The sequence below is a fragment of the Bufo bufo genome, chromosome 2 (assembly GCF_905171765.1).
Source record: "Bufo bufo chromosome 2, aBufBuf1.1, whole genome shotgun sequence".
Taxonomy (NCBI): Eukaryota; Metazoa; Chordata; class Amphibia; order Anura; family Bufonidae; genus Bufo; species Bufo bufo.
Genome location: NC_053390.1, coordinates 98534164 through 98560108, shown reverse-complemented (window position 1 = coordinate 98560108; position 25945 = coordinate 98534164). Strand labels below are relative to the sequence as shown.

Sequence of the window (25945 nt, the reverse complement as noted above, 5' to 3'; positions counted from 1 at the left end):
GGGCGAGAAAGTTGGATTCAAAATGGCCGACTTCAAAATTGCCGCCATGGTCACCACCCATCTTGAAAAGTTCCCCCCCTCACATATACTAATGTGCCACAAACAGGAAGTTAATATCACCAACCATTCCCATTTTATTAAGGTGTATCCATATAAATGGCCCACCCTGTAGATGAATTTTCAGAATTTCACTTTTTTGGCAGATTTTTCTATTTAAATCAATTTTTTTCCAGTAACAAAACAAAGGTTAACTGCCAAATAAAACTCAATATTTATTGCCTTGATTCTGTAGTTTACGACCACATATGGGGTGTTTCTGTAAACTGCTGTACGGGCACACGGCAGGGCGCAGAAGGAAAGGAACGCCATATGGTTTTTGGAGGGCAGATTTCACTAGGATAATTTTAAGTTGCCATGTCACATTTGAAGACCCCCTGATGCACCCCTAGAGTACTAGAAACTCCAATAAAATTACCCCATTTTGGAAACTATGGGATAAGGTAGCAGTTTTGTTGGTACTATTTTAGGGTACATATGATTTTTGGTTGCTCTATATTACACTTTTTGTGAGGCAAGGTAACAAAAAATAGCTGTTTTGGCACAGTTTTTATTTTTTGTTATTTAAAACATTGTAACAAGTTGTTACGGACGCGACAATACCAAAATATGACTACTTTCTTCGGTTGTTTGTTTCAGTTTTACATAATAAAGCATTTTTGAAAAAAATGTTTTTTTTGTGTCTCCATATTCTGAAAGTCATTTTTTTTTTGGCGACTCTTCTGTAGCTGCTTATTTTTTTTCGATATGAGATGATTTGAATGGTACTATTTTAGTTTGCATATGACTTTTTGATCGCTTGGTATTACGCTTTTTGTGATGTAAGGTGACAAAAAAAGGGCTTTTTTTTACAGTTATTATTTTTATTTTTTTACGGTGTTCATCTGAGGGTTTAGGTCATGTGATATTTTTATAGAGCAGGTCGTTATGGATGTGGCAATACCTAACATGTATACTTTATTTTGTTATGTTTAAACAAAAAAAATCATGTTTTAATGTCTCCATATTTTGAGAGCCATCGTTTTTTTATTTTTGGGGCGATTGTCTCAGGTAGGGTATCATTTTTGCGGGATGAGATGACGGTTTGATTGGCACTATTTTGGGGTGCAAATTATTTTTTGATCGCTTGCTATTACACTTTTTGTGATGTAGGGTGACAAAAAATGAGTTTTTGTACACCGTTTTTATTTTATATTTTTTACGTTGTTCATCTGAGTGGTTAGGTCATGTACTTTTATAGAGCAGGTTGTTACGGACGCGGCGATACCTAATATGTCTACTTTTCTTTTTTTCCTACTTTATTTTGGGAAAAGGACACTTTTCTTTCCCTTGAAACTTTCAATATTTTTTTTTTGTAAAACTTTTTTTCCCCCACAACTTTTGGGGGTCTGATCCCCTTTACAATGCTTCTGTATTGTGATGCATTGGCTGTAAGTGTATTTACACACTGTGTAATCTGTAATACACTTACAGCCCGCTTCCTGTGAGATATAGGGGGCTGGATCTCACAGGCTCTCCCTCAAGGCAGCCATGATGCCTAAGGAAAGCATCGAGCTGCCTTCCCTGCCATCGGGTCCCCGTCACAGCAGCGCGGGGACCCGATGGTGAAGGGGAGGGAGCTCCCTCCCTCCACAGACTCAGCGGTCAGCGCTGACCACGGCATAGTCAGGGTTAATGCGCCGGCATCAGTGTTTTCACTGATGCCGGCTCATACAGCAGGGGTTCCTGCACCCGCCTTATCAGAGCACCGTAATAGTACTGTGCTGAGCGGCAAGTCACGTCCCGCTGTGCCGTACTATTATGGCGCTGGACAGGTAGGGGTTAATAGGGCATTTTGCACGTGATGTGTATTTATTTATATTTTTTTCATTTTAGGGAAAGGGGGCGATCTGAATATATATACACACATACATATACATATATATATATATACACACTGCTCAAAAAAATAAAGGGAACACTTAAACAACACAATGTAACTCCAAGTCAATCACACTTCTGTGAAATCAAACTGTCCACTTAGGAAGCAACACTGAGTGACAATCAATTTCACATGCTGTTGTGCAAATGGGATAGACAACAGGTGGAAATTATAGGCAATTAGCAAGACACCCCCAATAAAAGGAGTGGTTCTGCAGGTGGTGACAACAGACCACTTCTCAGTTCCTATGCTTCCTGGCTGATGTTTTGGTCACTTTTGAATGCTGGCGGTGCTTTCACTCTAGTGGTAGCATGAGACGGAGTCTACAACCCACACAAGTGGCTCAGGTAGTGCAGCTTATCCAGGATGGCACATCAAAGCGAGCTGTGGCAAGAAGGTTTGCTGTGTCTGTCAGCGTAGTGTCCAGAGCATGGAGGCGCTACCAGGAGACAGGCCAGTACATCAGGAGATGTGTAGGAGGCCGTAGGAGGGCAACAACCCAGCAGCAGGACCGCTACCTCCGCCTTTGTGAAAGGAGGAACAGGAGGAGCACTGCCAGAGCCCTGCAAAATGACCTCCAGCAGGCCACAAATGTGCATGTGTCTGCTCAAATGGTTAGAAACAGACTCCATGAGGGTGATATGAGGGCCCGACGTCCACAGGTGGGGGGTTGTGCTTACAGCCCAACACCGTGCAGGACGTTTGGCATTTGCCAGAGAACACCAAGATTGGCAAATTCGCCACTGGCGCCCTGTGCTCTTCACAGATGAAAGCAGGTTCACACTGAGCAAATGTGACTGACGTGACAGAGTCTGGAGACGCCGTGGAGAACGTTCTGCTGCATGCAACATCCTCCAGCATGACCGGTTTGGCATTGGGTCAGTAATGGTGTGGGGTGGCATTTCTTTGGAGGGCCGCACAGCCCTCCATGTGCTCGCCAGAGGTAGCCTGACTGCCATTAGGTACCGAGATGAGATCCTCAGACCTCTTGTGAGACCATATGCTGGTGCGGTTGGCCCAGGGTTCCTCCTAATGCAAGACAATGCTAGACCTCATGTGGCTGGAGTGTGTCAGCAGTTCCTGCAAGACGAAGGCATTGATGCTATGGACTGGCCCGCCCGTTCCCCAGACCTGAATCCAATTGAGCACATCTGGGACATCATGTCTCGCTCTATCCACCAACGTCACGTTGCACCACAGACTGTCCAGGAGTTGGCAGATGCTTTAGTCCAGGTCTGGGAGGAGATCCCTCAGGAGACCATCCGCCACCTCATCAGGAGCATGCACAGGCGTTGTAGGGAGGTCATACAGGCACGTGGAGGCCACACACACTACTGAGCCTCATTTTGACTTGTTTTAGGGACATTACATCAAAGTTGGATCAGCCTGTAGTGTGTTTTTCCACTTTAATTTTGAGTGTGACTCCAAATCCAGACCTCCATGGGTTGAAAAATTAGATTTCCATTTTTTAATTTTTGTGTGATTTTGTTGTCAGCACATTCAACTATGTAAAGAACAAAGTATTTCAGAAGAATATTTAATTAATTCAGATCTAGGATGTGTTATTTTTGTGTTCCCTTTATTTTTTTGAGCAGTATATATATATATATATATATATATATATATAAAAACTTTTTTTATGGTTCCTATAGGGAACTATAACAAGCAACCACCTTTTATAGACTCCAATGCATTAGATTTTGGAGTTGTGTTCCTATGGATTCCTGGCAGGGGCTCCATAGGAACTAATGTGAAGCAGCCTCCAAGCACACAGGAGGCTAGGGGTTGCTGCACACACATTCCAGCTTCCCCAATCTCCGCCGGCCCATGTTTGACCACAGCATCGGAAGGGTTAAATGTCTGCAAACGGCACATTAGCCAAGGGTGTCTACTGTATGAAACAACAAGCACCCGGAGGCTAAGGCGCCTGCCATCGTTACATTCCCGGCCAGCGCCAGGGGTTAAAAGGACTCTCATATGCTACCTCATTCAACTGATGGAAATAGACTAGGTGGCGCGCAGCTATTTTCAGAACTTTCATAGGGAAATGAACAGTGGCCACACATGCGCAGCTGCTCACCCTTTACTTCGGGGGTCCCATTCTGGAGATAGGAACAAGTCCCAGCGGTCTGTAGTTTTCAATGATAGCATTTTGGGGCGTGTATAACTTTTTGCTAATTTTTTATTCAAATTTTTTGGGAAGGTGAAGTAACGTAAAAACTGTGAATAGACTATTTAGATTTTTTTTCCCCCCATTATGGTGTTCACTGCACTGGATAAGTACGTTTATATTCTAACACTTCCGGGTTTTTGGGAAGCGGCAGTGCAAATGATCTTTATTTTATATTGTTTGTTTATTTTTACTATAGGGGAGGAGGGGTGATTTGAATTTTTATATGTTTTGAAACTTAATTTTTTTAAACTTTAAGTCCCTCTAGAGCAGCGGTCCCCAACCAGTTTATTTATCTACTGGGACCCAAATGGGGATGATTACCAAGTAGGGGCATAAAAGGAGGCATTAACACTAAATCGGTGTGTTCAATTATGCAAGTTGTGGTCAGGAGACGTCATCATGGTGATCTGCGCAGGACTGAGAAAAAGGAAAGAATGACTCCAGTCATAGGAGATATCACTTGTGAGTCACTGAATGGGGGCTTAAATGGGATTACTAATGACTGGGTCATAGTGTAGCGGTATTACTTGGCCTTTCTAAAGTATTATTATTGACCATGTATTCTGTAATCTGTACTTTATTGTGTTTTATTATGGACAACGTGATTAACCTTTGCGCCAACCTCCCCCCCACACGGGTCCTCGGAAAGATTATCTTGTATCAAAACGGTCCGTGGTACAAAAAAAAAAAAAAAAAAGATTGGGGACCAATGCTCTAGAGGACCTAAACATGTGATCTTTAAATAGCTTCTCCCATACAGTACAATGATTTAATACAATAGTGTAAGGGACATGCAGTATATTCTTATAGAGCACTGCCACCAGCAGGCTTCCATAAGAATATACCTGTGATTGGCTGGGTAGCCTCCAGCAAGTTTCCGCCTATCACCACCAACGATCCTGGGGATAGCCGCCTCAAATGCTGTGGCCACAATTGACCACTGCATCTGAGGGGTTAAATGTCTGCAGTCAGCATGATCACCGATCACAGACATTAGCCAAGGTATCTGCTGTGTAAAACAGCAGAAATCCAGCGGCTGTGGCACCTGCTCTGTAGGGGGCGCCAACGTGCACTGTACACGTGCAGGCATAAAAGGTACATATCACCAGAAAATGACCTGTTTAAAATATTTTTAAGACATCCTGTCTTTTGAGAGAAGATACATGGGCTACAGACACCATGGACAGGGACTTCATTGACTATAGAGTTTTCTAGGCATGCACTGTGCAGAGGTCAGAAGGGAGCAGATAAGCTTTGATACTGCCTCTTGTGAAGGGTGGATTCTGTGTTATCTATATAGAGGTGTTATCTGTGATTGTAATTCTGCCTGTGGTCATAATGATACAGGAAACTATTGAAAAGGCAGCCCATTTTTTTATCGGCTAAATATAATATTGCACTGCGGCTGCCGGTTGAGGAAGTGGGGCCCTGGTAAGGTGAGAGCTCCCATCTTGCTAGCAGCAGTTTGGACATGGTCCTACAGTGTGTCGTTGCTGGCTCATAGTGTTTGGAGTTGGCTCATATACCCGACTAAGATTCATCTAGGCCTGCCAAATTTTTAGAACCGCCTCTCAGTTCATTACACTGGCCGTAGCCATGGTTAATACCAAATAACTCCATCAGATTGCACATACCTTTATGATTCGGTGAAATACGTGGCTGTTGTAATATGCATTACGGCTGTGCACACAAAAGTTCTCCACTGTCTTAGGACATCTGTATTAAAAAGGATCATGTTCTTAATTAACTTGTGCAGTAAACGTTTGTGCCAGTATATCTCACATAACAATTCTGATAATGAATCAGAGGACACGGAGATAGTGGCTCAGGAACACCAGCTATTACAACAAAACTTGTTCAAAATGAAGGGGGGGGACTGCATATACAGGACACTTACTCAACAGGAAAGAGCTTAACGTGTATATCACCCATACTGGTGTGGATGATGGCGCTGTCAGAAACGCGTTTCGGTCCTTCGGCCTGGGTGGCTGCCATCACTTCTTCTTTAGATGGTTTCTCGTTGAAGATATCTCTGTCAGAGTCTGCACTCTTTGTGTCTTCTGGTTCACGTTTGGTAAACTACAATCGGAATATTTCCATAATTTAGGATACTTATGATACACACAATTGTGAGGCTGTGTTCACATCGGTGTTCTTTATTTCCATTGTTCTGCTCCATTATAGGAGCAGAACAGTGAAAATAACGGAAGTACCGGATCAGACACATTGACTGTCGGGTTTCCGTCATGCGACCAGGCATTTTACTGATCGCTATGCTATTCTGTTCCAAATTTTTGCCGGAATCTACAAGAGTGATGCGAACACGGTCTGACATGGCTAACAGAAAAATTCACTTGTATGGAGTTGCTCTGCCGTTCCCCTTGTACTAACGACATGCCACCACTTGAAAATACCTTTTTAATAGGTTAGCTTTGTCTATACAGCAGAGATAATACTTGCTTAGACCAATGCAGTAAGAAGTTTGATGGAACTACTGGGTTACATGCATGTGTGAACTATACCAACCATGTAAAAACGATTCTTCTTGAAGGAGGTGCACACGATGGTGGGGTCAGGATGGGCGCTCATGAGGACGGGGTTATCTGATGCCTTCATCTCCACTGTGGAGGCAGCGCGGTGCTTTTTGGGCACACCTTGGAACAAAGCCAGCTGCATTGCCCTGATGTTTTCCTGCTTGCCCAGGAAACGCACACACCTGTCAGAATATATACAGACTATTTAAGATGACATCCCTAATGTGAGGTCCCCTGTCTTTCTCAGGACTCTGCATTGTGTAATTCTTCCTGGAAATGTTTGAAAATCTCCTAATCTCAATCTCCTTGTCCAAAAGATGCGTCCCTACACTGGCACTGTCCGTTCTGATTAGACAATGTCAGATTGAGTAAGGACGACTTGTCTTAATTCTGCTGAAAATCCGTATTACAACCAACCAGTACTAGTCAGTCTGGCTTTTCTTAAGAACAGTGCCTGTTGGGAGTTTATATGCACACTGGTTATACGTGTGGTGTAGAGGCGAGGCATACAGCCGTCAGGGGGCTGACCAGGTACACAATAGACATAAAAGGGACATATCTGTCAAACATCAAACTTACCTATTTGTTTCTACATTAATAACTTTGATGCCGAGCATAGTCCCATACAACACAAAGTGGCCGGTCTCATCGAAAATGATGTTTATTAGTTTAAGGGCATCCACCTTCTCCAGCTCGCGCTCCACGGCCATGCGTCTCCCAAACTCCATGTCTGGAAGCTGCTGCCTCATCTGCTGTAACTCTGTGAACATCTGTCAAGACACACCAAAAAATAAGATCTTGTGCCTTGAAGTTCATATAAGTTAAAGAGGACCTTTCACCGATTCTTACCCTATGAACTAACTATACAGATAGGTAGAGCGGCACCCAGGGATCTCTCTGCACTTACTATTATCCCCGGGCGCCGCTCCGTTCTCCTGCTATGTCCTCCGGTATCTCCGTTCCCTAAGTTATGGTAGGAGGAGTCTGCCCTAGCGCTGGCCAATCGCATTGCAGAGCTCACAGCCTGGGAGAAAATAACCTCCCAGGCTGTGAGCTCTGCGCTGCGATTGTCCAGCGCTAGGGCAGACTCCTCCTACCATAACTTAGGGACTGGTATCTCCGCCTACTATAACTTAGTGAGCGGAGATACCGGAGGGCATAGCGGCAGAACGGAGCGGCGCCCGGGGATAATAGTAAGTGCAGTGAGATCCCCGGGTGCCGCTCTACATATCTGTATAGTTAGTTCATAGGGTAAGAATCGGTGAAAGGTCCTCTTTAAGGAACAAAATTCTCTGCAATTTGGAGGGAAGAAACTGCTCATCAGGGGTTTTCTATGATGGGGGAAACAAATCCCATAAAGACATAAAAGAACCATTACCCGCCTGATAAATCCCCTGCTCCCACATTCATGGTTTACTTTGCTGCAGCAATGGCGTGTCTGTCCCCCCACCTAAATCGCTGGCCTCAGTGGTCTTGTGCTGCAGTCACCACTGCCACAGTCAGCAATGATTGGAGGTCAGCAATAGAGCCGCAAGGGATTTTTCAGAAAAGTAATTGCTATAAAACCAATAAATAGCCTTTCCCCTCGTTAGTTGATTATTTTCTCATCTCAGAAAAAACTTTTAAACTCCCTAAAGGTGCAATAATTATAATGAATATTATTAACGGGCACTGATTATACTTCTGTTGTATAAACAAGCAATTAAACGTATGCCCCCCCAACTCCCATCAATATGGATCCCCAGTCCAGGGCACTCGTTTATTAGCCAGAGCAGGCTGTGAAAAGCACCTCAATCTGAAGAGCTTTTCTTTTCTTAGTACATGGACTGCTCACTGATATGAATGAGAACTTTGTAATACTTCATTTCACCTGCGGGGGCACTGCAGCAGAACTGAACACCTGCAGCCAAGTTCTTACACAGTTTACAGCTGATCGCTGGGTGTCTCAGCATTGGGACATCCTGTGATCATCTTATTGACCCTTCTAATAAAAAATATATGGTCCAAAGTAGACAACCCTTTCATTACATGATCCTGGAGATCCTTTTTCACACAAATACAGATGATAGTGGTGGGTCTGGTTTCTGAAACACCATCTAAAGGGGGAGATATGGCCAATAGAACAAAAAGGGAGACCAAGTGATACATGTCCCGGCCAAATCTGTCAAAGTAGGTCTTTGTTAGGGACTCTACCATCTGGCAGAGACCACACATATGCCCTGTCAGTAAATTAGACAACCCCTGGAAAAGGAGCATCCAGTGCAATGTATTTGAAAAACCACCCTTCTCTTACATATATAATTTATAGGCAAAGCATCCGATACATGCACACAAGCCGACACTGACACTCTACTTAGAAGAACCTAGGGTTGTCCCGATACCGATACTAGTATCGGTATCGGGACCGATTCCGAGTTTTCTCGGCGGTACTCAGCCGCCGATACCCCGCCCCGATACATAAATAGAATACTATGGGCGTAACTATGGGCGGGGCCCGGTGCAGTCACTGTACTCTTACACCGGGCCCCGCCGCTCACCGAAGTATTTATAAACGTGAATCCTTATCCTGTTAAGTTGAACTAACGCTGCCCTCTCCCATGTTCCCCTGTATCCCCACAGCACTTACTTAAGCTTCAATAGCAGGCAGAGCGGACGGCAGCAGTAACGTCACTCACTGACGTCGAGCGCCTGCTCCGCCCACTTTATGAATGAAGCAGGCGGAGCAGGCGCGCGACGTCAGTGAGTGACGTTACTGGTGCCGTCCGCTCTGCCTGCTATGGAAGCTTAAGTAAGTGCTGTGGGGATACAGGGGAACATGGGAGAGCGCAGCGTTAGTTCAACTTAATAACAGGATAAGGATTCACGTTTATAAATACTTCGGTGAGCGGCGGGGCCCGGTGTATTGGGGGACACTGTTATGAGGGGGATCTGTGGATGACATATAGCAGTGTCATCCACAGATCCTCCCCATAACAGTTCCATCCACAGATCCCCTATAACAGCACCATCCACAGATCCCCCACCAAATAACAATGCCATCCTCAGATCCCCCCACCCCATAACAATGCCATCCACAGATATCCCACCCCATAGCAGTACCATCCACAGATCCCCATAACAGTGCCATCCACAGATCCCCCATAACAGCACCATCCACAGATCCCCCCATAACAGTGCCATCCACAGATCCCCCATAACAGTGCCATCCACAGATCCCCATAACAGTGCCATCCACAGATCCCCATAACAGTGCCATCCACAGATCCCCCATAACAGCACCATCCACAGATCCCCCATAACAGTGCCATCCACAGATCCCCCATAACAGTGCCATCCACAGATCCCCCATAACAGTGCCATCCACAGATCCCCCATAACAGTGCCATCCACAGATCCCCATAACAGTGCCATCCACAGATCCCCCATAACAGTGCCATCCACAGGTCCCCCATAACAGTGCCATCCACAGATCCCCCACATGACAGTGCGTCATCCACAGATCCACAGATCCCCCAAAACGGTCACATGACATTTAAAAAAAGTATCGGTATTCGGTATCGGTGACTACTTGAAAAAAAGTATCGGTACTTGTACTCGGTCCTAAAAAAGTGGTATCGGGACAACCCTAGAAGAACCAATCATTTTAGTAGAACATGCATACAATGAATTATCAGTTTTGTATAAACCTTGCGCAGACACCTGCTGCCACCTAGTGCCAGGCAGAGAGAAAATACTGCAGAACAGAATGACTTTTCAGTGGCCAAGGACTGAAAACGGCCATAGACGCCAACAAGAAGCACAGAAAATTTGGCGTCAGTGGCCACTTCTAGGCGCACTGGATACCTGACTCCAGCGGTTTGTCCCGTCCTCCACCAACTAATGGGGCTGAATAAATATTGTAAGAGAGAACATGTTGAATTTGTTAGCAAAAAAGAATACCCTAACCATACCAGGAACAGTCAGACATCTGGCACTCGTCTGAAGACCACAAATTCTCACGAGCGAACAGCTATCAAACTGCAGAACATGAAAGGGCGGCCTCTCTGCTGACCTCCTGCCCCTTCTATATTGTGTACAAGGTAAAAGTTGAAATGATTCTTATGACCGACTTTGTTACATGTTATGGAGATCTGTGTCTGACAGACTTGTGTGCAAACCACATCATATGGGATTCCTTAGCATGAACACGTAACCACGGCTTAGGAGCAGGGAGACGAGACCACCTCTAGCAGAGAGAAAACAGATCCCAGCATTGCTGCAATATCCATAGTCCAGGCATAGAAGCTACATTAACCCATAAAGGCTTCACGTATGAAAAGTAGAGCAAATATATACAGCCAGGTCCATAAATATTGGGACATCCACACAATTCTAACATTTTTGGCTCTATACACCACCACAATGGATTTGAAATAAAAAGATGTGCTTTAACTGCAGACAGTCAGCTTTAATTTGAGGGTACTTACATCCAAATCAGGTGAACGGTGTAGGAATTACAACAGTTTGCATATGTGCCTCCCACTTGTTAAGGGACCAGAAGTAATGGGACAGAATAATAATCATAAATCAAAACTTTCACTTTTTAATACTTGGTTGCAAATCCTTTGCAGTCAATTACAGCCTGAAGTCTGGAACGCATAGACATCACCAGACGCTGGGTTTCATCCCTGGTGATGCTCTGCCAGGCATCTACTGCAACTGTCTTCAGTTCCTGCTTGTTCTTGGGGCATTTTCCCTTCAGTTTTGTCTTCAGCAAGTGAAATGCATGCTCAATCGGATTCAGGTCCGGTGATTGCCTTGGCCATTGCATAACATTCCACTTCTTTCCCTTAAAAAACTCTTTAGTTGCTTTTGCAGTATGCTTTGGGTCATTGTCCAACTGCACTGTGAAGCGCCGTCCAATGAGTTCTGAAGCATTTGGCTGAATATGAGCAGATAATATTGCCTGAAACACTTCAGAATTCATCCTGCTGCTTTTGTCAGCAGTCACATCATCAATAAATACAAGAGAACCAGTTCCATTGGCAGCCTTACATGCCCACGCCATGACACTACCACCACCATGCTTCACTGATGAGGTGGTATGCTTAGGATCATGAGCAGTTTCTTTCCTTCTCCATACTCTTCTCTTCCCATCACTCTGGTACAAGTTGATCTTGGTCTCATCTGTCCATAGGATGTTGTTCCAGAACTGTGAAGGCTTTTTTAGATGTCGTTTGGCAAACTCTAATCTGGCCTTCCTGTTTTTCAGGCTCACCGATGGTTTACATCTTGTGGTGAACCCTCTGTATTCACTCTGGTGAAGCCTTCTCCTGATTGTTGACTTTGACACACATACACCTACCTCCTGGAGAGTGTTCTTGATCTGGCCAACTGTTGTGAAGGGTGTTTTCTTCACCAGGGAAAGAATTCTTCGGTCATCCACCACAGTTGTTTTCCGTGGTCTTCCGGTGTTGCTGAGCTCACCGGTGCGTTACTTCTTTTTAAGAGTGTTCCAAACAGTTGTTTTGGCCACGCCTAATGTTTTTGCCATCTCTCTGATGGGTTTGTTGTGTTTTTTTCAGCCTAATGATGGCTTGCTTCACTGATATGACAACTCTTTGGATCTCATCTTGAGAGTTGACAGCAACAGATTCCAGATGCAAATAGCACACTGAAATGAACTCTGGACCTTTTATCTGCTCATTGTAATTGGGATAATGAGGGAATAACACACACCTTGCCATGGACCAGCTGAGAAGCCAATTGTCCCATTACTTTTGGTTCTTTAACAAGTTGGAGGCACATATGCAAACTGTTGTAATTCCTACACCGTTCACCTGATTTGGATGTAAATACCCTCAAATTAAAGCTGACAGTCTGCAGTTAAAGCACATCTTGTTTGTTTCATTTCAAATCCATTGTGGTGGTATATAGAGCCAAAAATGTTAGAATTGTGTCGATGTCCCAACATTTATGGACCTGACTGTATAAGCCTTGGGGAACTCAGAAGTCAAACGCTGCAGACATATCCATAGGCGTCCATTCACTTGACAGAAACCAACAGTCCTTTGGGCCTCCATCAGGGTCGTACACTGTATGTCGGCATAACTTTAAAGTATAACTGTCTTATTTTTTTTTTTGGGAGTATTGGATTGTGGGGATTCAATTACCCCTTAATTCCACATTTTTGTCCCCTGTACTGCCTACTTTTACCTGTACTTAAAATAGGGTTGCTAGGCATGGTCCGTCTATCTGTTGAAGGACGGAGGACGCAGAAGCAGGCTGCGTGCAAGGTCAGATTACTGACAGCCAGGGACTGTAAATAAATGATTAAAGCCAGGTCCTCCAAAGCAGCTGATAACAGTGCCTGGGCTGTGTGCACTTCTCCCTGTCCCTGCGCTTGGCAGACGCTCCCTCACTCAGCAGAGTTGAAGCAGCCCAGACCAGGGAAGGGAGATCTGCCGTCTGCTCAGTGTATAAATGAAAGCAACATGTGGTAAGAGGACCCCTTTGTGCTGCAGATAAACCCTTTAGGGGGAGGGCTCTGGTTACTGACACTTTTGGGGGGCTATTGTTACTGGCTAGTGAGGGCAGGCGGGATTAGCCTCAGGGTGAGGGCAGTGGCGGCCATCTTAACTGAATAGTGAAATTGCAGTTTTATGCAGACTGGTTGCTAAGGGCTGAATCTTATTAAATATGGGGTAAGTCAGTCTAATAGTAACTGATTCTGGAATATCATGTTATTAGTAACTACATATATGAAAATTGAAATTAGGGTCTAAGTGTGACAGTTATCCTTTAAGGGTCAGAATGGGGTAAAAATCAATAAGCATTACTCTCCTGACTGATCCCACCATGAACGCTGTTCATATGCTGCTCTGGTGCCTACTGCACGCTACTTCTTGGTCATAGCCCGACACATAGGAAATGCTCTCTCAGCCAGTCACTAGCTTAGACGGGTTACTGCTGCGGCCAGAGACTGGCAGTCATTTTCTGCGTGTAGAGCCAGGACCAGGAAACATAGCAAAGCGGAACCACAGCAGAGTCAGAACAGCAACCCAAAGACAGCATAGCCAGTGCCAGTGAGTGCCTGCAACAGTTTTCTTCCAAACGACCAAGGAGATTACAGAACATATAAAAGGAGGATTCTAATAATGTTTTGGGCTGTATATCTGCTGTAAGAAAAAGCACACAAAGTTATCACAAGTGTCTGGAACCCTTACTTACACTTAGTGACTCATCAAAGACTCTCATCAGTTTCCCAGTTAAAAAACGGAAGATCCTAACTTTCCTATCGGCTCCAATAGTCGCCATTTTTTTACCCTCCGGGGAAAAATTAATGCCTGTGAGACACGTTTTACACTTGGCAAACTCATAGAGGTCTGTGTCTGTTTTGAATTCCCAATGCACGTTATTGGGGAATTTGTAACCACGGGGAGGCCCAGTCCAGTACTCAATCATCCCGTTCTTGTCTGACGACACCACCGCTTTGTACACGGGGTTCAGCCGGATCGCAGTTAAAGGTGAAGAGTGCAGCTTAACAAAAACGTGCATTGGTTTATTATCTCCACGACCGTCATACACAAAAATCTTCCCTGTGCTCTTCTCAGAACAGGCCACTGCCGAGATTGCGTCCCCAGGACAGTAGATCCATTCCGACTGACCAGGATGATAGCTGGAATATAAAAAGCACATCTTGTATTAAAGGGAATGGATCACTCGGATCTGTACGCTTATGAAGGAGCTGCATGTTGCATTGTCTGCTTATAGATTATAACACTAGCTTTCTGAGACATAAGAAATGTTATGTATGTTTTATTGAAAATGAGTGAAACTGATTACATTGCACTAAATGCCATTCCCCTCACCCTACTGCCCCCAACGACATTATCCGCACAAAGTTTGTATGTTCTCCCTGTGTTTACATGGGTTTACTCCAGGTTGACTGGCTTCTTCCCACACTCCAAAAACACAGATATGTTAAGTGGCATCTTATAAAACTGGACCTTGTGTGCGTACGTAATACGGAAAAACTGTGAATCCCACTGAGGACAGAGACTGCTGTGAATAGCGATAATCTCTGCACAGAGCTGTGGAATATGTTCATGCTACATAAGCAACTGATGTGACGACACAGAAGACAGCTTCTCTTTACCCTTAGGATACATGAGTTTTTTTTCATTTTTTCATTTTAATTTTTCTTCTCCATCTTCCTTGAGCCATACATTTTTTACATTTCTGTTCACATAGCTGTATGAGGGCTTATTTTTTGCTGGACACAGCACCCACTGCAGCCTGCAAGACCAGGCGGCCCAGAGCGGCGTCTGCAGAAGCGAGAGTGTGAACCCTGTAAAACTTTGTAAAAGTGTGGAGGGAAGACCAGGTCGCGGCTTTACACAACTGGGCCACCGACGCCCGGTGAAAGTGAGCCCAGGAGGATCCAAGTGCCCTGGTAGAGTGGGGCGTGATCCCCGGAGGGGGTGTCCTGTCCTGAACGCGGTAACATTCCAAAATAGTGGAGCGAATCCACCGGGAGATAGTCACCTTTGAAGCCGCCAAACCCTTCCTAGACCCCTCCGGAATGACGAACAAGGCGTTCGTGCGCCGAAAGGGAGCCACAGCTGAAAGGTAAATCCGCAGAGCCCGTACCACATCTAGACGGTGTAACGACACCTCTCTCGGATGGGAGGGCCCAGGGCAAAAGGACGGCAGAACAATGTCCTCATTGAGGTGAAAAGCCGACACTACCTTGGGCAAAAAGGAAGGGACCGGACGGAGGACCACCTTGTCCTGATGAAAGACCAGGAATGGTTCACGGCATGACAGAGCTGCCAACTCTGAAACCCTGCGTATGGATGTGATGGCCACCAGGAAGGCCACTTTCCAGGACAGCAGGCATAGGGAAGCCTCCCGCAAGGGTTTGAAGGGAGAAGCTTGCAGAACCCCCAATACCAAGTTAAGATCCCATGGATGAAGCGGGGGACGGTAAGGCGGAGTGCGCCACACCCTGAAGGAAGGTCCTAACAGGACCCAGTACCGCCAAGGATCGCTGAAAGAAAAGGGCTGACACCTGGCCCTTCAAGGAGCTGAGCACCATGCCCAATTCCAGTCCGGACTGAAGGAAAGCCAAAACGACCGGCAAGGAGAAGGATCTGGGAGATAAGTCCCGCTCCTCACAGAAACAAAGGAAGGACTTCCAAGTTCTATAATATATCCTGGAAGAAGTAGGTTTCCTAGCCCGAATGAGCGTCCGAACCACCGCATCGGAAAAACCCCGCTGCTTCAAAAGGAAGGTTTCAAGAGCCACGCCCGTCAAACGAAGAGTATTTAAACTCGGGTGGAAGATGGACCCTTGCGACAGATCGGGTCTGAGAGGAAGCGGGTACGGAACGTCCCCTAGTAGGAGGACAAGATCCGAGTACCATGCCCGGCGCGGCCAGTCCGGAGCGATCAACAGGGTCTGAACGCCCTCCCACTTGATCCTGCGGAGGATCCGAGGCAGGAGGGACAACGGTGGAAAGACAGAGGAAAGTGAACCCGTCCCACGGTGCCACGAGCGCATCCACTCCGCAAGCTGCGAGATACCTTGCACGGGCGAAGTAGCACGGAAGCTTGCGATTGAGGCCCGGAAGCCATCAGATCCACGTCCGGCCGTCCCCAGCGATGACAGAGAGCGTAGAATACTTCCGGATGGAGAGACCATTCCCCGGGATCTATAGTCGTCCGGCTCAGGAAATCCGCCGTCCAAATTGACCACGCCAGGAATGTGGACCGCCGACAGGGCCGGAACATGGGCCTCCGCCCACCTGAGAATTCTCGCCGCCTCAGACATGACGTTCGGGCTGCAAGTCCCACCCTGATGGTTGACATATGCCACCGTTGTGGCATTGTCCGACTGGACTCGGACATGAAGGCCCCGCAGGAGGGGAGACCAATGGCGCAGAGAGAGGAAAATTGCACGAAGCTCAAGGACATTGATGGATAGTCTGGACCATACGCCCTGGGCAGTCCGAGTGCCGAAGACTCCTCCCCAACCCTGAAGGCTGGCGTCCGTCGTAATGACCGTCCATCTGATCGGAAGGAAAGACTTCCCATCTCCAGGTGAGTTGGGGAGAGCCACCAAAGGAGGTCCGACCGAACTTGTTGAGGAAGGAAAAAAAAAAAATAATAAAAAAAAAATAATAGACAATCCAAGGACTCCTGGGACTTTTACCATATCGAGAGAATCGCTTGCTGTAAAGACCGGGCGTGAAATTGAGCGAATGGTACCGCCTCGAACGAGGCTACCATAAGGCCCAACACCCGCATACAAGTCCGGATGGAGACTGTGCGCTGCCGAAGCAAGCGGGGCACTGCGCAGCGAAGGTCCTTCACCTTGCACTGCCGGAACGACGACGCTTTGATGAGCATGTCGTCCAGGTACGGAATCAAGGTGATGCCCCTGGAGCGAGGTAAGGCCCAGAAGCGGAGCGAGCACCTTGGTAAACACCCTCGGCGCAGTTGCCAGCCCAAATGGTAGGGCGACGAACTGGTAGTGGTCCGAGCGGACCGCGAAGCGCAAAAAAAACGCTGCTGGGCGATCGCAATGGGGACGTGCAGGTAGACGTCCTGGATATCCACCGAAGTTAATCATTCCCCTTGCGCCAAGGAAGCAATCACGGAGCGAAGAGACTCCATGCGAAAACGGCGCACTCGAAGGTAACGGTTCAACCTCTTGAGGTCCAACACCGTGTGGACCGCTCCCTCCTTCTTGGGTACAATGAAGAGGTTGGAGTAAAAACCGGAGAAACGCTCTCTCGCCGGAACAGGGGAGATTACTCCCCTGACCAGCAGATCTTGAACCGCTTGAAAGAAGGCTCCCTGGGGGGGGCGGGACAGAAAAAAAACGGTTTGGAGGCATGGATTTGAACTTCAACTTGTAGCCCGAAGTGACCACCTCAAGTGCCCAGGCGTCTGAGATGTGGGCCTGCCAAACCTCCTGAAAATGAAGGCGCTGACCGCCGACCCAGGAAGGTGGGAGCGCACCTTCATGCAGGGGATTGCTTGCCAGAGGAAGACGCTGAGGTGGAGCTCGGGGACGCCAGGCGGGCTGTGGCTTGAATGAAGGCTTCCGCCATTGCTCCTGGGTGGGCGGTCGAGAGAGCCGCCAGGCGGGTGCCCGTGAAGCGGCGAAAGGACTGGCGAGGTGCAGAAGGACATGGGCGAAAAGAATGCTTGGGTTTGGGCTGTGGAAGATGGGTGCTTTTGCCACCCGTGGCCTCAGAAATTATTTTGTCAAGTTTGGGCCCAAAAAGACAAGAACCAGCGAAGGGAAGGGAGAGAAGGGAACGTTTAGAGGGAGAATCGGCCTGCCAGGCCTTTAACCAGAGTTCCAGTCGAATGGAGACGGCAAAGGCGGAGGACCGCGCGACCGTGGAACCCGCGTCCAGGGCCGCCTCACAAAAGGTACTTCCCCGTCTGGGATATCTGGGCCGCCAGATCCTGGAGGTCTGTGCGGGAAAGGCCCGAATCTAAATCTTGATGTAAGCGCAGGACCCATTCAGAAACCGCCATAGCCACCCACGCTGAAGCGAAAATGGGACGGAGTGTCGAACCGGTGGTAGAAAAAAAAAAATCAACTTCGCCAGCGATTCGACCCGTCGGTCTACGGAGTCCTGCAGAGAGGAGCCGCCCACAACTGGAATAGTGGTATTCTTGGCCAGGCGAGCCACCGGCGGGTCCACCTTTGGAGGGGAAGACCACTTACCCACCCAAACCGGGGGGAACGGATAAAGAAGATCCAGCCACTTGGGAATCAGGAAACCTGGATGTTCCCATGCTTTAGCGGTGAGGACGGAAAAATCGTCATGTACCGGGAACGACTTGGGAGCCTGTTTGCTACGCAGGAAAGAAACCCCCTGGTGACTGGAAGAGGGGCCCTCCTCTTGAAGCTGAAAGGTGTCCCGGATTGCCGACACCAGACTGTCCACTAAGGCAGCCATCTGGGATGAGCGGTCCGGATCCAGATCCGTGTCCAACTCGGCGAGTTCTCCTCCAGACGAATGGTCTCCAACCAACGAGGACATCCTGGACAGTGAACCGGGGGGAGGAGGAGGGGCGTTCCTGCCTGGGACGCTTGCTGGGGTGCCTGCTCCTGGATGGTGCGCCCTGGGATAGAGCAGGTTGTGCAGGTGACGTCTCCACCAAGCGACCCATTAAGGAAAGGGTGGATTGGGAGATCTTAGACAGGTCAGTCACCGCCCCCCTGGACAGGGACCTGGCCCATTCCGGTTCCATACTTTCAGCAGAAGGGTGCACGTCAGTGGACTGCGACTGAGGTGGCACGTTCTGGGTGGCCTGGCATGAGGCACAGAGGGGGTTCGCTTGACCTCTAGGAAACTTCACATTGCATGAAGTGCAGGCATAATGGGTAGCCCTACTAAGGACCTGGGGCGCGGGATCCGCTGGGTCCGACATGACCGAGGGCAGGAAGCCAGAGAGGGTATAGAGGGGGGGGGGGGGGGAGCAGCACTGGTCCTACCAGAGTGGCGCAGAGTAACCCTTGGAATGTGTCCCCAGAGTCAGGATGTGGCGGGAAGGCGATCTGCAGCGAGAAGGACGATCCTCTCAGGGTGGGAAAACACGTGCACTGCCTCTGTACTTCCTGGAGGAGCAGGCAGGGCAGGGGAGCGCGGCGGGAAAACTAGGCTCCGCCCCCCTCCAGCCGCCCGACGTAAGTTAACCCTTTCCCTCACGGACCGCCGGCGCTAAGTCCCGCCTACCCCCCTCCCCCCCTACGGAGAAAAAGCCCGGCCGCGGTCCAAGAGAGACAGAGGGATTTATAAATGGGAGATGTCTCCCAAGGCAGAAAATGAAGGGGGAGGGCGGCGGCAAGCGCAGCGCCGCCGCCCGCGATCGCTGAGGGAAGTCGCCGAAGGAGGGGGAAGGCCGCCGCATAGGAACGCTCCCGCTGCAGAGTTAACCCCCCCCCCCCCCCGTGCTGGCGGTGCACGGGTGGGGAGGAGCGTTGCAGGAGGTCCCCAGGTACCTAGATCGTGCTCCAGTCCATATTGCCATGAGAGTCCAGCCCCTGGTGACACACACAGAACACAGAGAGACATACTTACCTGTCTTCATCTGTGTTCTTCGCCCGATCCAGACCAGCGTTGCCACCTCTTCAGTCAATGGCACAAGTGACAGGGACCGGATTGGAGGGCGAGAATAAGTGGCCCCATGGCTGGGGGGGAGCAGGAAGGTCAAGCCCTCCTGGTCCACTTTGTCTTCTTGTGGGGGCAGAGCGGTGGAATAAACGTCAGCGGTCAGCCCCCCCGGGGATGAAAATGAAAAAAAATCTTTAAAAAATAAAATAAAATAGCAGCCACCCTGCAGAGCAGGGGTCTGCCTCCTACGACACTAAGCTAAAAACTGAAGGCTCTCTCCTGGCCGGAGGAGGAGCTAACAGTTTTCAGCCTACTGTCGCCTCCTAGTGGCAGCAAGCAGCTATACCCATGGTCTGTGTCCCCCAATGATATAAGCGAGAAATATATATATTTTTTACATCACCATATTCTGACCCCCATAACTTTTTTAGTTAGATCTAATGAGCTTTGTGGGGTTCATTTTTTGTAGGACAATCTGTAGTTTTTAGTGATACCATTTTGGAGAATGTGTGACTTTGATCACATTTTATTACATTGTTTTGGGCAAGAGAAGCAATGAAAGAATGGCAAATTGGTTATTTTGACCCTTTTTTTCGTTACGCCATATTGGAAAAATATTTTTATATGTTAATAGTACGGGCGTTTTCAGTCACGGTGATACCCATGTTTATATTTTTTTTGTTATTTATGTATTTTTTTTTTATACTACAGAAAGAGGGGTGATTTAATTATTTTTTTTTATACATTTTTACAGTTTTTTTTTAACTTTTTGAAACTTGTATTTGAGCCTACAAAATCCAATTTTTTTTATTCTGAACAATCATGGATTGTTTATGTCCATTAATTGTTCAGAATTGCTCATGTCTTAGGTATATGTTCACCAAAATAAGAATTGCAGCTTTAATGTTCAGGGTCTCTTCAGCGAGACCCAGCACATTAAAATCAATTTCCTGCATCCTCATTGGCCGCAGAGGATGCCGGTAAGAAGCCCAGAAGTGCGAGCTTATGTGTTTTTCACCCTTAAGATGCCAAGATCTCACTTGATCACGGCATCTAAAGGCAATAATGACGATCACGGTAATTAGAGCAGGTTATTTGAAAGAGCAGAGACTTGCCGGCCATGACGCCCGCTGCACGTTCGAGCGGGCACCATGTTTTCCCATCGCTCCAGCACCGTACATGTACACCGCTGGTAGCGAAGGTGTTAAACAGAAGTGTCTCTGTTTGAGGACATCTCTATGGAAGTGGCACTTGACCAGTGACGTGGAAAAGGTATGGAAATGAAAAAGTATGTAAAGCTGCTGTAACAACAGTAACAATAGTTGGGCAGCACGGTAGCTTAAAGGGGTTCTGCACTTTGTTTAAACTGATGATCTATCCTCTGGATAGATCATCAGCTTCTGATCGGCGGGGGTCAGACACCCGGGACCCCCGCCGATTAGCTGTTTGAGAAGGCAGAGGCGCTCCAGCAGCGCTGCGGCCTTCTCACTGTTTACCGCTGGCCGAGTGACGTCACGACTAGTATAAACTGGCCTGGGCGGGGCTAAGTTGTGTTCACTTGAATGGAGCTTAGCTGCGCCCAGGCATGTTGATACTAGTCTTGACAACACTCGGCCAGCGGTAAACAATGAGAAGGCCGCAGCGCTGCTGGAGCGCCGCTGCCTACTCAAACAGCCGCCGACCAGTTTAAACAAAGTGCAGAACCCCTTTAATGTTAGCACTGTTGCCTGCAGTGCTGTGGTTCTATGTTCAAATCCAACCAGAAGCAACATCTACATCAGGGGTACACAACCTGTATCCCAGGGGCCACATGCAGCCCTTGATACCTTTCTGTGCGGTTCCCAAACATCCGGTCACAGACATGCTCGTCTATGTCTAATGGCTGCTCGGATGTTTTTTTCCTGTGTATTCTCCCATTAGATGGAAGTCCTGGAAGTGTAAGCAGCACCTATCAGACACTTATGATGTAGACATTCAATATGCCAGGTTTCAGTTTGTAATACCCCTTTAGGTTTTACTTTTGCCCATGAGACTGTTAGATTGAACCAATGTGGCCCCAGGCCAGAGAAGGTTGTGCACCCCTGATCTACACGGAATCCAAACAAAAGGAAAGTTGTGGCACTCACCAACGTGGAAATAAACTTCTTTATCGTGGTATTGTCACAAGATGTGAAGGATCCAGCCTATGGCCATTTCACATGCTGTCACCCTTTGTCAAGGGCTATTACCAGCGCTCAGGGGAGTGGGAGCTCAGCAATGCCAGCTTTTTACTACATGAACATCTGCATGGAGTTTGTATGTTCTCCACATGTTTCTTCTAGGTACTCTGGTTTCCTCAGACACTCTAGAACAGTGTTTCCCAACCAGTGTGCCTCCAGCTGTTGCAAAACTACAACTCCCAGCATGCCCGAAACAGCCTTTGGCTGTTTCGGGCATGCTGGGAGTTGTAGTTTTGCAACAACTGGAGGCACACTGGTTGGGAAACACTGCTCTAGAAAATATACTAAGAGGTAAACTGGCTTGCTATGGAATTGACCCTAGAGGGTGTTGGGCATGAGCGCATATATGGCAGCCACTAACTTCCCTGCTCCATGACCATCCTTTCTCTTTGAGTCCCTTGTGTGAGAACAGCACATTAGAAAAGTTTGTCATTTTTCTTTTTAAATCAGAAAGCAAAAGTAAAGCAATGACAAGAACATTCTCTGATGTCAAGAAAAAGGGGGTCAGTCAGCACATCCCAATGTGCAGGTGCACGCCGCAATGGCTAGAAACACAAAGAAAAAAAAAAAAAAAAACAACACACAATGCACCAGCACTCTGAAAACACAAAAAAAGTACAATAATGGCATAGTTATAGAAAACATTCTGGTGCTGATGCTACGCTTATTTTGTAAATTTGAGATTCTTGGCAAATACATTTTGTATGAAATTATTTGGGCCCTTCTGCCGGCGTCAAGGTGATCTCTATAAGACAGGAACCCAACACTAAACACTACCTGTTATGTGCCATAATAGCCTCCATTAAATCCAGGGAATGCAGGTACCAACATGCATGCTGAGCCCACGCTATACTTCTCCTGGTGCAATGAATGCAGTGAGAGCAGGCTACAGCTTTATACTTACACTAATTAAAATCAACCTATGGGACAGACAGGCTAGTCAGGGGTGGATGACCAACAGGAGTCAGTCACACCGCCAGAATAATTGCAAGAAGAACGCCGGCAGACAGGCCCAAGTGATTTTGTACAAAATGTATTTGCCAAGAATCTTAGCATTAGCACCAGAATATTTTCTAGAACTATGGCATTTTTGCACTTTATCTGTGTTTGCAGAGTGCTGCTGCATTGAGTTTTTTTTTTCTCTGATGTCAGTCATTTAATACCATTTCATTCTTAATCAAACCCAGTGATTTGCTCCTGAATAAATCAGGTAGGATACCTTACCCAAGCTTCAGCATGTTGATCATATCAAAGTTGACGACATCAAAGACTTTCATCGCTTGGTCATCTCCAACAGTGCAGAGAAGTGAGCCTTCGGAGCTGGCCGCAATGCTCTCTATCACGCCTGGACCAGATACATAAAGAAGATGGATCCCACTGTGAGAAGCAGCATTGTAAGGTTACCGCCGCCTATCATATTATGCTCATTCCCACAAATCTGGAAAGCTCAATTACAACTGAACAAATATCATCTTTGTTGGTAGTTTCCTATGTCATATAAGGCCCCTTTCACACAATCAAGTTCCACGGATTGGACTCGCAGCATGTCAGCAAGAGCACCCGACCTGACCTCCCAGCACTGCCCTGGGTTGCATAGTATACTGATTTATGATGCTATGTAACCCTTACAGTTCTGGAATGTTATACTTGTCCCAGCCACCCGGTTCCTCTGGTCCAGCAGTGGTCACCTGCTCCATTCTCCCTTGCACAATACCTCTTTCAGTGGTGAGAGAGCCATGTACCGCTCCTATGTTATGATGTGTGAGTGAGGGTGAATGGATCACATCAAGCCTGTGCCTAGCACAAGGACAGACAGTAGGTCAGAATGAAGCAGGAGGCCACGTCTGAAACAAAAGAACAAGACCAGGAGCTCAATGCCGTCAACTCCAACAAGAAAAATCTATATCCAGATATTCTGCCGTCAGTTCACACAAAACAACATGCCCAGCACACTGCTTTAAAATACTTCACAACCACCACCTTTTAAATTTACAGTGGACCTAAAAAAAAACACTTTATACGCGTCAAGTACGCACGACGTGATTATTCAAATGACTCATAGTAGTTAAAGGGGTTGTCCCACGAAAAATATTCTACAGTTTTCAAACCAGCACCTGGATCTGATTACTTTTGAGTTAATCAATAAAATGCATCTGTATAGCGCCACCTGCTGTTTGTTTTTTTTCTTACTTCTTTGACCTGCTCACTGAGATGGTCGCACATGCTCAGTTTCATCCTTCTACTGTCTCCTGAGCTGTGATAGGGAGAGCATGGACACGCCCCCTTATCTGCAGCAGAATAGACACGCCCCCTGAGCTGTCAGCTTGATATAAATCTAGCAGAGCAATGAATGTGGAGATCTCTGGATCCATGTGAAGTGCTGGGCTGGTTCTAGCTTTATTAGAAAGAGATTGTCATGTCCTATATGATGCCTGATTTTAATTTTTTACATTAGTCATGGGAAAACAAATAAAATGCACTTTTACCTTATTAATGACAAATTTAGAATTTGGTTTATTTTCTGGGGACAAACAGTTTTTACAATAAAACAGATGGGGGCAGGGAGGTGATAGGTTCTTCTTAGGGAGTTTTGGAGAACTTCCATAGAAATCAGTGAAGCCGCTGACATTCCTGACAGGCCGCTCCAGTCATTTCTCTGGGCTCGATGGGATACAGGGTCCTGTGAGACCCAGCGGTAGGACCGCCACCGATCCAATAATCCTGCGGTTAGGGGATAACGTTACATAAATGGAATACCCCTTTAAGTGCAACATAATGTGCTTACCCAAATGACTGCGGAAATGTTTCACAAATTCAATTCCTTCTTCCACTTTCTTCCAGAACTTGACATGCCCATCGTGGCTAGCAGTTATAACAAAGTCCGTCCTGTGGTAAGACAAGCATTAGTCCAGCAGAGCTGATGACAACCAGAAAGAATATTTTTCCAGTTATTTCCTATAATCTACTCAACGCTGCCTTCAAAAATATACAATCTATCTGCTTACAAACCTTGTGGGCGTTATCAAGGGGTCATCTCACAAGGACAACCCCTTTTCATATCCCCTAATAATGCAGATGGCTGTCATAAAGGGGGACAGTCCAAAATGACAGCTTCTATGTACTATGAACAGCTCTCACTCTGGCACACCTAGCCCATGCGTGGTTGACCATTCATTGACCAGCTTTCCTCAGAGCTAAGGGCTGATCTTCAAGCATTAGAGAAGCCAGAGCCACAGTGATCAGCTGAGCGCTGGGCTGGCTTCTGACGTCAGATAACCTGCAGGGACCCTAAGGCCACTGAATATCAGGGATCGAGCACTACAAGCCACCTAACAATATAGAATATACTATACTGCAGGAAGACTCATAAAATCCCATTGAAGCCTCATTCACACTTGCGCAAATTTGTCAGTAATTTGCATCCAAAACACAGAAAATCCGTAACGGAAAATTTGCAACTCCTGGCTCTGGTTTATAATACTGATACTAAAGTACATCGGTTAAGAATACGGATCTAAAACACTGCCATGCCAATAGTGGGGCAGATATACATTATAAACGCTAGTCTTAGTATAAAGTTCATTAGTGCAGAATTAGGGTACTTTCACACTAGCGTTATTCTTTTCCGGCATAGAGTTCCGTCCTAGGGGCTCTATACCGGAAAAGAACTGATCAGTTTTATCCCCATGCATTCTTAAAGAGAGCAATCCGTTCAGGATGCATCAGGATGTCTTCAGTTCAGTCTTTTTGACTTCAGGACGGAGATAATACCGCAGCATGCTACAGTTTTATCAAAGTCCAAAATTCCGGAACACTTGCCGGAATGCCGGATCCGGCATAACGGATACGTTTTTGCGGTCTGCGCATGCTCAGACCGCAAAAAATGTGAAAAAAAAATAAAATGCCGGATACGTTTTTCC

General features: G+C 46.9%; 1 protein-coding gene across 1 annotated transcript in view; it reads right to left on the bottom strand.

Annotated features, from left to right (window-relative positions):
* The window catches only part of PPWD1 (peptidylprolyl isomerase domain and WD repeat containing 1), a 43596-nt gene that overhangs the window by 15846 nt on the left and 1805 nt on the right, over positions 1–25945 (bottom strand). The window contains exons 3-9 of the mRNA XM_040421335.1: positions 24811–24911; positions 23250–23370; positions 13895–14342; positions 7265–7455; positions 6678–6867; positions 6049–6230; positions 5786–5867 (exon numbers count right to left, since the gene is read on the bottom strand). Coding sequence (XP_040277269.1) covers positions 5786–5867; positions 6049–6230; positions 6678–6867; positions 7265–7455; positions 13895–14342; positions 23250–23370; positions 24811–24911 — 1315 coding nt within the window. The remainder of the gene's footprint in view (positions 1–5785; positions 5868–6048; positions 6231–6677; positions 6868–7264; positions 7456–13894; positions 14343–23249; positions 23371–24810; positions 24912–25945) is intronic.